The 12,855-nt window shown below is 45.8% G+C and overlaps 1 protein-coding gene across 1 annotated transcript in view; it reads right to left on the reverse strand.

Annotated features, from left to right (window-relative positions):
• Window positions 1–12,855, reverse strand: part of Tiam2 (TIAM Rac1 associated GEF 2) — a 141,437-nt gene that overhangs the window by 110,105 nt on the left and 18,477 nt on the right. Inside the window, exons 2-3 of the mRNA XM_038338851.1 lie at window positions 2,841–2,950; window positions 310–1,515 (exon numbers count right to left, since the gene is read on the reverse strand). Of these exons, the coding sequence (XP_038194779.1) occupies window positions 310–1,509 (1,200 nt within the window). The 5' untranslated portion in view covers window positions 1,510–1,515; window positions 2,841–2,950. The remainder of the gene's footprint in view (window positions 1–309; window positions 1,516–2,840; window positions 2,951–12,855) is intronic.

The following is a 12,855-nucleotide window of genomic DNA, read 5'->3' on the forward strand; positions in this document are numbered from 1 at the left end:
TCCCGACTTCCCAAACTCCAGAACCACGAAATATCAGTCTATGCTTCAGCCACCCACTCAATAGTGGTATCCTGATCCATGCCTTGGCTAAAACATGAAGACACGGGAACTGGCAGCTACGACTCAAAGTGCATGTCTGAAGCGAATGAGAAAGTAAACCCCCATCAGAAAAGGAGCCATGCTGGGTCCAGCTAAACTCTTTCCCTTCACCCGCTCACCTAACATCATCACAGATAACTATCACTGTAAAGAACCGGGGAAACTCTAGGACACTACGGCCCTGACCCCAGCGTGTCACCTAACCCTCACCTGCAGTTTCCTCTTCTTCCTAGAGAGGCTTCCTGTCCAGTCACTGATGCGTCGCATTCTGGCTTTGAGGGTGTCCTTCTTTGCGGCGTCCTCAGTTAAGGCTTTGGACTTGCGACAGGGCAGAGTAAAGGAACTGTAGTGCATGGGATCCCTGTGATCCACCCTGGAGGGCACGTCCATGTCAGACGCAAATGAGACGCGGTTGCTCAGGCTGACTTGGGAGCCGATGTACTCATCGGAAGAACGGCAGGTTCCAGATGGAGAGCGGCACCCCAGGCTGGCATCTTTGTACAGTTCCCGGAGGGAGGAGAGGGAAGAGCTTTGGTTGAAAGGTTTTTTGGTGTTGCTGGGTGGGAAGCTGGTAGGGAGGCTGGGGTCCGGAGTGCTAGGAGCCAGGAAGGAGCCCTCCACCTCACTCATCTCTCCAGCATTGCCCCACGGGGAGTCATACCAAGATGACTCCGAACTCAGCGAGCTGCCTTTGCTGGAGCGCAGGTGAGAGTCAGTGGGAGAGGGGCGCTGGCTGGCTGGGGAGTCTGCACCCGAATCCCGCCTAGCTTCTGGCACCAGGCAGGTTTCCGATGCCAACGTAGGGGAATACCTCAGCAGCTGCACAGGTCCGCTGGGGTCCTCTGAGGGCCCTTTGTGGGGGTTGCCACCGTTATGGAACTCAACCCTTAAACACCCATCTAACTTCCCCAATGTCTTGATGAGCACCCTGGGGCTCCTGCGGTCCTCGCCTGGTGGGGTGGACCCCGCGATGCTCTCATTTCTTCTGTAGCAGGTGAGGAGGTGTCCATTGCAGTCCCTGGAGGTCACGTGGCTCTCCCCTGACTCGTGGCCAACATAGTGGAAGCCATTCTCCGGCACGAAAGCACCATGGTTGCCCTGGAAGTCATTTCCTGTGGCGTTCGCTCTGTGCTTAGAGTAGGCAGTGCCCTTTGAGACTTTGCACGTGGGCCCACTGAGTCTGGTGGCATAAGGCTGGTGACTCTTAAAATGAGAAAGGCAGCTTCGGGCTAGGGACCTGGACTTGTAGCCGGCTCCACTGCTTCCGTGAGTCCATCCATGCAAAGACTTCTCATCTTTTGCATGAATGCTACGTATTTTCAGGGAGCAAGGCTTTTGCTTAGCACCGGTGACAGTATTGCTATGATTCTTGGATCCTTGGAAGGTATACTGACTCTCAGAGTTCCCCATTTTAACCTAAAATACCCGAGAACAGTTGTATCAGTATGAGTCATGATCTAAATTATACAGCAGTAAGACAGGGTTTTCTAAACACAATAATTAATAATATTGATATTAGTAATATTAATATTAATAATAAAAACAATAGTTAATAATATTAAACAAGGGGACTGGAGGGTACAGGACATTTCTTTCCATGCCTGACCAGAGTCAAAGGTGCAGAGACAAGAGTCATTTGACGAGCTGGTTCCCCTGTTGCGAAAGGCCACACTGGTCACATGGACTATTGCATTGTAAGTATTCAAATACAGTTTAGAGTGTGGGCACCAGAAAAAGGTTCTGGTCTCTTTAAATCCCCTTAAAACTCATGTGTTAGGGATTTTAAGTGCACTCTCAGTGGTGTGTTGTCAAAACTGAACAGGCATCAAAGTATCGGCTAAAAGTAGACCCAGTGCTGGCTAATAATCTTTGAAGTAAAAAATGGAAGAAAGTCTAGACGCATGGGCATACAATCGGAGAGGTATCAGAGAAATTACATTTTCATTACAGAGGAATCATTGTTGAGGCCAACAGCTCATATAATATTGGAGAATGGGTCTCAGGATCCCTCCAGATTCCAAAACCCTCAAAAACTCAGGTCTTTGAGTGCAATCTTTGTACTGACAACATACCCCAACATGTCCTGCCCCATGTACGTTTTCTCTTAGACTACACATACAGCGCTTGACAATGGAAACGCCATGGAAACAGGTGTCACTCCGTGTTTCCCGCGAATCATTTCAAGAGAACTGATTGGACAAGTTCAGTAGCGCTGTCATTATCCAGTTGACAGCAAGATGAATCTACAGGTGCAGAACCCTGGGAGCCAGATGACCGTCATACTCAGTTCCCAAGCAACCACAGTCCTAGTCAATTAACTTTAGAATGCTTTGGGAGAAAACGTTCAAATACTTAATAGTTTAGGATATGGGCAACAGAAAAAGGTTCTGGTCTCTTTAAATTCCCTTTGAAGTTCCAGTTAGCACAAGCAGTTGAGGAGATAAGCAAAATACAAATTAAAATTTGCTCCAAGCCTCCCCCAACCCCTTTAAAGCTCATCAGCATGGAACTGTTATGAGCCAACAGCACTTCTTGTCAGGTTCCAGGAATATTTAGCAGGTTTGTAAGCTCTTCATTCTTGCACATCAAAGCTTGCAGAGCAGAAATCAAATGGATGGCTATCTGGTTCGTGGCAGCTATCAAAGACTTTAAAACCCCAGCCACTGGAGCAAATAAACCCTTCTTCATTACTCAGTGGGTCCCGCACTTCTGAGAGGCCCACGAATCTGAGCTGTCATTACCTGCAGCCTGGCCTCGGCTGGGAGGGAGGTTAATGCTCAGCAGGTTTTACAGCTCCTGGGAAGGAGGCAGGCACTTAACAAGCATGGGGCTGTGAGTTGGTGAGGTGATCCTGAAAACCAAAACACACACACACAAATAAACCACGTGAAAACTCCATCATTACATTTTACATTTTTAAACTTATTTTACACTCATAAGGAAAAGCAAAAAAGTAAACTTGGGGAGGTAGCTCAATTGGTAATGTTTGGTAATAACCTACAAAGCCCTAGGTTGGATCCTCAGCATGGCTTAAAACAGGCACATTGGCATGTGCCTATAATACCAGTTCTCAGAAGGCAGAGGCAGGAGGACCAGAAGGTAAAGGTCATCATTGACTATGCAGCAAATTTGGGGTAGTAGGCTACAAGTCTGGACTATATCAGATCCTATCTCTAAAATGCATAAATAAATAAATGACCCAATGGTTTAATATAGATTATCCAGAAATAAAGTATCAATGATCAAAAATCATTTGTCAATGGCTCGGTGAGCAAAGGCATCTGTTGCTAGGCCTGACAGTCTGAGTTAGGTCCCTGGATGCTATGTGGTGGAGAGAAGGGACACTCCTGTAAGTGCACGCCACGGCATGTATGCCCCCACCCCATCAATAAATAAATGAAAACAGTTTCATGAACTAAAACAACACACTGACAAGCTAATAAACGAGATGTCTATGAGCTTCCCGATTGATCAAGTTGTTAGAGATCTACAGGCTGCCAGAACTGTCCGTTCTGTGTCTGCAGCCAATGACAGCCTTTGTGGCTGCAGAAGCCTGTGAGAACGTTCAAATGAGCCAGGCTCATCTGTCACCAGTCCCAGGAAAACAGTCTCTGCTGACAAGGCTGTAGGGATGTGCCTCCCCCCCACTCCCTCCGCCTTCTTGCAAGACAAGAACAAGTCATTGTTCTCTATTTGCCCAAGGAGTACAAACAAAAGCCCAAAGTAAAATCAAGTAATTGGCTAAAGTCCTAAGTTACAAGAGAGGCTGACTTTTTCCTCAAGCACGGGCTGGTGGGGGCCAGAGGTCACCCTCCAGAGGACAAGGTAGCCATCTAAGCATGGAGGGCTGGGATGGAAAGTGACATCTGGTGGCGTTCTGCCTTTATTTTCTCAGAGATATAAACAGCAAAGTGATGGAAGAATCGAGAAAGGCCTTTTGAGTTCCTTTTCTGGAGTCAATCCGCTAAGGACCCAGCTGTTTCACAACAGCTGCATCATCTTCCACCCCCACCAACTCTATATCCCACGGCTCTGACACTGCCACCCCCTGTGGGTAGAGGCTCCTCAATGGGGTTTCCATTCGAGTCTCCCTGAGGAGTCCTGAGGCTGAGCCTCTCTTCACCTGCTGATTGGCTCTTGTACATCTCCTCAGGATGGATCCATCATGACTTACAAAGTCGAAGAGAGAAGCCAGTAGCACCTGACCCAGGTTCCTCTCAATAAAACCAAAGCCACACATCCCCTGATTGGTTCTATTCTCACAAACATGTTTTACACTGGGGGTGGAGTGGGGGGGGAGTCAAGGGTGAAAGCAGGAAGCGTAATGGCTCATTTGAACTGATTAAAACTGAGGCTAACACCTAATTAATGAGACTGAAATACAGCCTGCTATGTGACTGCCCCCTGCCTTACAGTGAGCCATTCCCCTATATATACCAAAGAAGGGCCAGTAATGGGAAGACAGGCTCTGACACAGGAGCACAAGCACGGAGTCCCATCTCTGTGAAGTACACACCCTGAGCTGTTAGTCTATCCCCTGCAGCACGGTGTGTGTTTAAACTGAGGGAGGTAAAAACGGCCACAGATGTTCCCAGGTATGGCTTCTTGGACCTTCAGAGTCAATGAAGGGAGTGAGCCTCTGCGTTCAATTTAATACTTTTGTCACCAGTGGCAACATGAAAGAGAAAGGCTCCTGGGCCTCTCTCGTTGGCCCTTCTGATCCAACGGCACCCCACAGGGTACTCCAGAGCCACGTGAACCCGCCAGTGTGAGGCCAACTGTCAGATACTCCTGGATGGCAGAGGTCGGTGCTCAGAGCTCCAGAAGAGTGCGCTATGCCAAGTGGAAGTCTGTGCCCTGCAGCCGGCTGAGACTGGAAGGCAACTCACCCAGCAGGTCAGGACAGGGGGTGGTGTAGCTCAGCTGCTGTTTATCTGATACGCACAGGGCTCTGGGTTCACTACCCTAGAACCCCATAAGCCAGCTGTGCCGGCACATGACTGTAACCCTAGGGTCAGGAGGTGGAGGGAGTGTCACAAGTCCAAGGCCCTTCCCACCTGCAGTTAGGCAAGCTTGAGGCCAGCCTAGACTACCGGAGACCCTGTCTAAAAAGGGTCAAGAATTTCAATACAACAAAATTTACTATGACATCACCTCCAGAGATATCAGTCGAGATATTTCAGATAAAAATATTAACAATGAACTGAGGGAAACAGAAAAGTTTAAACTTTGGATTTAAACCTTTTATTGGTAGCACTGTGACTGCATGGAAATCTCTTGGGGTGAGACCACAGATTACAACCAACACATAAGCCCTAGCTTTCTGGTGTACAATGGTCAGTAAGAATTCCTTTTTTGAGCAACATTCTTTGTCTTACAAGCTTGTAATCCTGCCCAAAGCACCTTAGAGATCATTATTTTTAAGAAATAGTGTCCATTGGACTGGAAGGATGACTCAGTGGCTAAGGGTACGTACTGCCTTCCCAGGGGCCTGGAGTTTTGTTCCTAGCACCCTATTAGACAGCTCACAACTGCCTGTAACTCCAGCTCCAGGGGCTCCAGTACCTCTGGCTTCTGCAGCACCTATATGCATATATCGACATGCACACATATGCATAATTAAAAACAGTAAAAATAAATTCTTTAAAAATGATTACTTAAGATCTCTTTGAACAATATTCTCTTGAGAAGTCCACATACATCCACAATTAAGTGTATTTTCCCCAGAAGAGCTCTCAAATGTGCCCTTAACACAAATACTTAAAATCTATATTAGAGATTTTTCTTTCTAAAAAATATTTTTTATTATTGTGTGCATATAGGGAGAGGGTATGCATGCCATGGTACACATGTGCCAGTCAGAGCACAAAGTCTATTCTCTTTCCATCTTCACAAGGATTCCAGGATCAACCTTGGGTGGCCAGGCCTGCCTGGCAAATGCCTTTACCCACACTAAGCCATCTCACCAGGTTCTTCCTTAAGCTATGACTTTACTTCACACCGACCCATCCTGAAATACTTTCCCACTGCACAGACAAGAATCCCTCCTATATTTGAGTAGAAGCCTCTGTGCTAACAGGCTGTGTCTCCCACTGCCTCTCCTGCTACCCAAGGCATTAAGGGAAACAGGGAGGAAGGGAAAGAATGAAGAGGGGAGGGGAGGAGAGGAGAGGAGAGGAGAGGAGAGGAGAGGAGAGGAGAGGAGAGGAGAGGAGAGGAGAAGCTTTTAATTTCAGTGGCATGAGGCCTCATGTATCTCAGCCTGACCTTAAACCCCTGGTTCTGCCTCCACCTCCCAAAGGCTGGGATTGCAGGCATATACCACCAGGCCCAGCTTATGCAGTGCTGAGGTCAAACCTGGGGTTCTGTGCAAGCTAGGCAAGCAAGCACTCTCCCAACTTAGTGCATGCCCAGGCCCTTAACTAATTTATGCTTGCGATAATTTCGGAAATGCACCAGAAGGCCCTATCCTTCACTACAACCCTGTCTGACTAGAGATGCCTGAACCATAGGCTCACAGGAAGCCCTCTGGGAACACCTGTGGGATCAATGAAGGCAACTCCTAGCTTAGAGGACTGATTTGGATGCAGACCAAAAGCAAGGTCTCTCTCCATTGACTGTGCTTGAATGGCAGACCCACAGACTCACAGACCATGAGGCTAAGTTTCCTTTACTAAGACAGGAAAGACCCCAAAGGAGGGGGGTGAGGGACGCCAACAGCAGTACACACACTGACAGAGGCAAATGCTGACCAGATGTTCACCACACCTGGTCAGCTCCACCCACTGGAAAAAGGAGCAGTCTTACAAATGGCACCAACAAGAGTACATCCAACATCTGCAAAATTCACTGACAGGCAGGGTAACCCCTGTGAGACACTATGTAACTATGGTCTCTGGTGACTTTGACAAAGATATTTACCCTTCAGGCTTCAGCTATGATTTTTGTCCAAAAAGAAGAAAATAAATAAGTCAAAGTTTCAGCAACCTCTGCCCCTCAACTCCTTTACAAAGGAAAATTTACAGTATTTGTGTTTTACAAACTCTTTCTGATAGTAAAGAGACTGAAACCAAAATAATAAAACAGTAACAAAAAAATTTCCAGTAAACTTAAAAAAGATGTAGTTATAAGGCTTGGCACTTGAAAGTAGCAAAAATGCATGTTAGAATATGTCAAATTGCAACAGGACACCTGAAGGTATTATATGCTGTAACAATACATAGTAGGCATCTCAGACACAGTGAGGCCTACAGTTCATAGGAATAGAATGCGAACAAAGGTCTTGTGGGATGCACAGGGCATTGAGCAGTGCACAGAGCAAAGTTTGGAGGCCATGCACAAAGGGTCACATAATTACCTTCATTTATTATATAATAGTAAGATTCAGATTGCTCAAGTTAGTCACAATCCCAAGAGTCTTAAACAGAAATCCTTCATTTTCCCCAGCCCCTATTCATACGACTGTCAGGCGGCTCTTAAGCTCAACACAAACCGGAATAGAAAGGGGCTCTCTGGTTTTTAAATTGGGATCAGAAAATGTCAGCAAATGTACACAACTTTACAAACAGGCAATCAAAATTACAACAATCATGGTGAGCTACCAGAGAGAAACATCTTCCGTGAGGAAGTTCAAGACTTACCTCATTGTCATTTGCCTTAGAGTGAGACACCCTGATGGCCACTGCCTCTGTTCTCAGAGGAGTGCAGGGCTTACAGCAGGAGAGAAGATAACCTAAACAAACCAGGACTATTGCATCTTCTGGCTGAGCTGAGCCCAGATGGAGAAGCTGAAGAAGCCAGCGGGTAGGTAGTGTGCTGAGGGACCAGGAGTCAGAGGGACCAGAAGAAGGGCTAGGTCCAAATGATGGGGTGATCGGAGCTGGGGGGGGGGGAGCTGAGCAAGACAAATCCCGAGTTCTACCACAAGCAGACACTGGCAGGCTTCACAGTTTCTGAGAGATTAGAAGGCTGGACTCAGAGGCTCCTCACAGCCCAATGGCAAATCCCTTAGCCAGAGCAAGAGCCAGATAAGATAGGGGCACATTGTCACTACCCACCATGAGGTCTGCTGACATCTTTTTATTTGGGTCAGGCAGAGATGTTTCAGCCATGCAGGAGACAAGGCTCAGAATTTGGTCTGGTTTGTATCATCAAAGTTGGGGGAAGGCTGACTTATGTCTGGTATGGCGTCTAAGATGTTGGGAGAAGTACTCGTCCTTTCTGTATTTCATTTTCCCATTTGTAAACTAAAGATAAAAAATATCTAGCATGCCCACCGTGTAGATTGAGTCAGGTGGGGAAATTTATAAAATCTATAAAATTTTATAAAAAATATATATAATATATTATAAAATATATATAATATATAAAAATATAATTTCCCTCTGCTGTAAACTGGTTTGATCATCTGCCATTTCAGATCTGTAACTGATTATCAGTCATTAAACCTTGTCTATATTTATGTACAAATTTATAACTGTAAGCCGGGGCAGTGGTGGCACACACCTTTAATCTCAGCACTCTGGAGGCAGAGGCAGGCAGATCTCTGTGAGTTTGAGGCCAGCCTGGTCTACAGAGCCAGTTCCAGGACAGCTAGGACTGTTACACAGAGAAACACTGCCTTGAATCCCCGCCCCCTGTTAAAAAAAAAAAAAAAAAAAAAAAAAAAAAAAAAAAAAAACCTCCAAAAACCAAATTTATAATTGCCTAAGTTGTACTAGTAGTAGGTGTGATTTTGGTCATTTCCCCCCAAATAATCATAGTATATAAAACAACATAATTTACAAGAGGTGTCAAATGCCCAAAACAATGGCCCAAGACACACTTGAAAAATTAGATCCTTGTGATTGAAAAGATGAGCAAATAATCCCAATTACTCACTGAGTAACTATTAATGCCTTAAAGCAGTCATTGCAAGCCAGGGAGATTGCTCTCTAGACAGCATTTAGCATGATCAAAATACTGTTGGACACAGCCATAAGGGAATGAGGTCATGCTGGTGGCATGTAGCAGCAAGGCCAGATGTCAACATCAGACAGCACACCAGCTCCACACTGTAAGTGTCTAGTCCAGTGTGCCCCTAGTGCTGAGGCTGAGAAGACCATTCTTAATGTTTTACTATTCCACGTGTGACTACAAATCTCCATGAAAGGGACACACACACACACACATACACACACCAGTAGCATTCAGGTCTATAAACGTAAACTCAGTCAATATTGCCCAAACCCCTTTCTGTCATCTTTTGTCAATGAACCACAAAATGCAGGAATCACATACCTGGACTTGAGGGACGGGTTTCTAAATCTAAGACTACTTGAACTCATTCAGGTAAACAGGCAGGCAAAAGAACAACTGGTCTCTGCAGGAATTTGTAATCTTTACCAACAGGGTGGGCAGGAAACAAGCTGCGCTAAAGGCCTCTAAGCTGAGCAGCACTGTTGAGCCCCACCAATTCCCTTTCAGGGCAGTGGGTGTGGGTCGTGAACAGATGAAAGGGTCAGCCACTGGGCAGCACTGAATGCCCCAGGAGACTGAGCTCAGTGGACAAGCATGGCTGACATCCAACAAGGGGAAAGTCATAAATTCCACAGGGACAATGATCCAGCTCTGGGGCACAGTTCATCACCTTAGTTAAGCCCATTCATTGTATGGGGGTGGTCACAGAACTCACACCTGCTTTGTAAGAAAGCCTAACATCTGCAGCATCCACACAGAATTGCTGTTCAAACTAGGATCTCAGCCCACTGGTGGGTCATGAAGTTCCCATAATGAAGTTCCCATACTCAGCAAAAAGTAGAGAGAACAGAAGATTGAAAAAAATAATGGCAGATTGTGCCCAATAAAGATAAAACTGCAGTATGCAGTACATATCTGGGTACTTGTTCATATACTGGGTTCTGATACAATGTGTCTGGATACTTGTTTATATACTGGGTTCTGATACAATGTGTCTGGGTACTTGTTTATATACTGGGTTCTGATACAATGTGTCTGGGTACTTGTTCATATACTGGGTTCTGATACAATGTGTCTGGATACTTGTTCATATACTGGGTTCTGATACAATGTGTCTGGATACTTGTTTATATACTGGGTTCTGATACAATGTGTCTGGGTACTTGTTCATATACTAGGTTCTGATACAATGTGTCTGGATACTTATTTATATACTGGGTTCTGATACAATGTGTCTGGATACTTGTTTATATACTGGGTTCTGATACAATGTGTCTGGATACTTGTTCATATACTGGGTTCTGATACAATGTGTCTGGATACTTGTTTATATACTGGGTTCTGATACAATGTGTCTGGATACTTGTTTATATACTGGGTTCTGATACAATGTGTCTGGATACTTGTTTATATACTGGCTTGTGAACCATAGGTAAGACGCATAGATAAATCTGTTTGACTAGTATTTCAAAAAACCCTGGGCAGTAGTGGCACATGCCTTTAATCCCAGCACTCAGGAGGCATAGGAAGGGGAATCTCTGAGTTCAAGGCCAGTCTGGTCTACAAGAGCTAGTTCCAGGACAGGCTTCAAAGCTACAGAGAAACCCTGTTTTGAAAAACAAACAAACAACAAAAACCACTACCAACAACAACAAATGTCATAGCATCATAACCACACCTTTAGTCCCTGTACTCATGAGGCAAAGGCAGAAGGATCTCTGTGAGTTCAAAGAGAGCCTGGCCTACATAGTGAGTTCCAGAACAGCCAGGACTACACAGAGAAACCCTGTCTCAACAAGAAGGGGGGAGGAAGAGGAAGAGAGAAAGGAAAGGGAGAAAATCTATATCATAAACCTTAAAGAGTATTTTCTCCTCTTGGTACATATATTTATTGTAATAAAGTATCTGAATAATTATTAAAACAAGGAGAGGAGCAAGGCAGGGTAATGGAAAATAGCAAATCCAAGGACTCAGGTATCCTGTGGTTTGTTGAATCCACACATGACTGAAGCATTAATGGAGTAAGAGAAAGGATTGCAGCTTGTTCAGGACTAGGTGGAAAGGTGACAGTCCTATGTGTCAATTATCTTCCTCATGATTTCAAAGGGTCTGAGTCACTTGGATACCTATGTCTAGGCCTGTAGCACGGGACCGTAGCACAGTGGCGTGAGCGGAGGCTCTTCACTGTATGGTGGGCAGAAAGTAGACCACTGGCAGGAAGAGGCCATGGACAGACGCTAGCCACACGAGAATGCACACCAAGTGGCCAGGCAGAGCGGGGATCCTATAATCTCCCAGTAATCTCTTCATCTCTTCAAACTGGGCCAGTATCCCCGTGATCTGTCCTTGGAAAACCCTCAGATGGGATCCCACAGGTGCGTGCTACCAAATTCCCAACTGATCCTTAATCAAATTGACAGTCCAGATTAACTACCACACAGTCCTACTAAGAAGACTTACTTTGGTAAACCAGAGCAAACAGTCTCCAAAAACTCAGAAAGTAAATCACCCAAGACAAACACCTGGGCTGCAAGTAGGAGCCAGACAAGAAAGGGGCAATCCCTTTTAAATTAAGTTAGGTCAAGTCTGTGGTCCTCATTCCTTTAAGTTCTAACTTCAGAGAAACTGCAAATGGATGTACAAACTCTTAAGAGTCAGGAAAGGCCTGGTAAGGAAGTTAACTGCAGCTCAAGGGTGAGTGGGACCCCTCAGATAAAGGAAGGGGAGAAAGGAAGGCGGTAACTGAAAACCGAGGGTCCCCGTGTGTCAATGACAGAGTAGCAAGGAGAAGGCAATGGGGAGGAAGCAAAGAGAAAGAGGCAGCTGGGGGAGCTTCGGCAGTCAAGTGTCCACCAGCCCAACCCCAGATACACCTGAAGGGACCCATTTAGAGACACACAGTGCTGCCCTGAAGAGGCAGCACCTCTTCAGGGCAGCACTGACAGGAGAAGATGTGTTCTTGGGAAAGGACATAAATTGCTCCACTCAGCAAGTCGGGAGGAATGGCTTGGAAACTTTCCAGGATTCCTGCAAAGTGCTTCAAGGAAAGCCGAAGGAGTGCAATGGGATCCCTTTTTCAGAGCGACTGTCAGCTTGTGTGGGATGGGAGGGAGATTACGGGCATGAGCCACACAGAGCAGCAATAGAGAACACACAACTCCAGCAGCACACAAACCGCATCCCACAAATATTGCTGGTATGTTTGCGGAATGCCAACTAAATCGAGTGGCTGGCTACAGCTGAACCATCACAGGAACTGAAAACAGTTCAGGGATTAAACAACAAAAAAATCCTTTCAGGCAAAATCATGGAATCGAATGAAATAGCCCTGATAAGGAGAAAACATCTTCCTTTAAGAATTATCACAACAGGTCTTGTTTTCCAGCCAGGCACTTTCAAGTGTTGTGCTTTGGTGGTGATGGTGGCGGCAGCGGTGGGGTGTGTGTGTGTGTGTGTGTGTGTGTGTGTGTGTGTGTGTGTGTGTTTATTTCTTTTTGCTTGTGTGTAAGTGCATTTGTCTGTGTGGGTGAGCATGCATATGTCTTATTTGGGTCCAGAGACCAAAAGACCCCAAATTGCTGTACCTTAGACAGCATCCACCTTGTATTCTCATTGAGACAGGGTTTCTCTTTCACTGACCTGGAACTAGCAGAGCAGGCCAGGCTGAGTGGCCAGGGAGTCCCAGGGATCCAGCTGTCTCTACTTCTCCAGCACTGAGATTACCCACACATACTATACTGTTATTGGGTTTTTTTTTAAGCTTTTGTTATTGATGTTTTTGCTTTTGAAGGTGGAGTG

This window comes from Arvicola amphibius, chromosome 8, assembly GCF_903992535.2.
Source record: "Arvicola amphibius chromosome 8, mArvAmp1.2, whole genome shotgun sequence".
Classification (NCBI taxonomy): Eukaryota; Metazoa; Chordata; class Mammalia; order Rodentia; family Cricetidae; genus Arvicola; species Arvicola amphibius.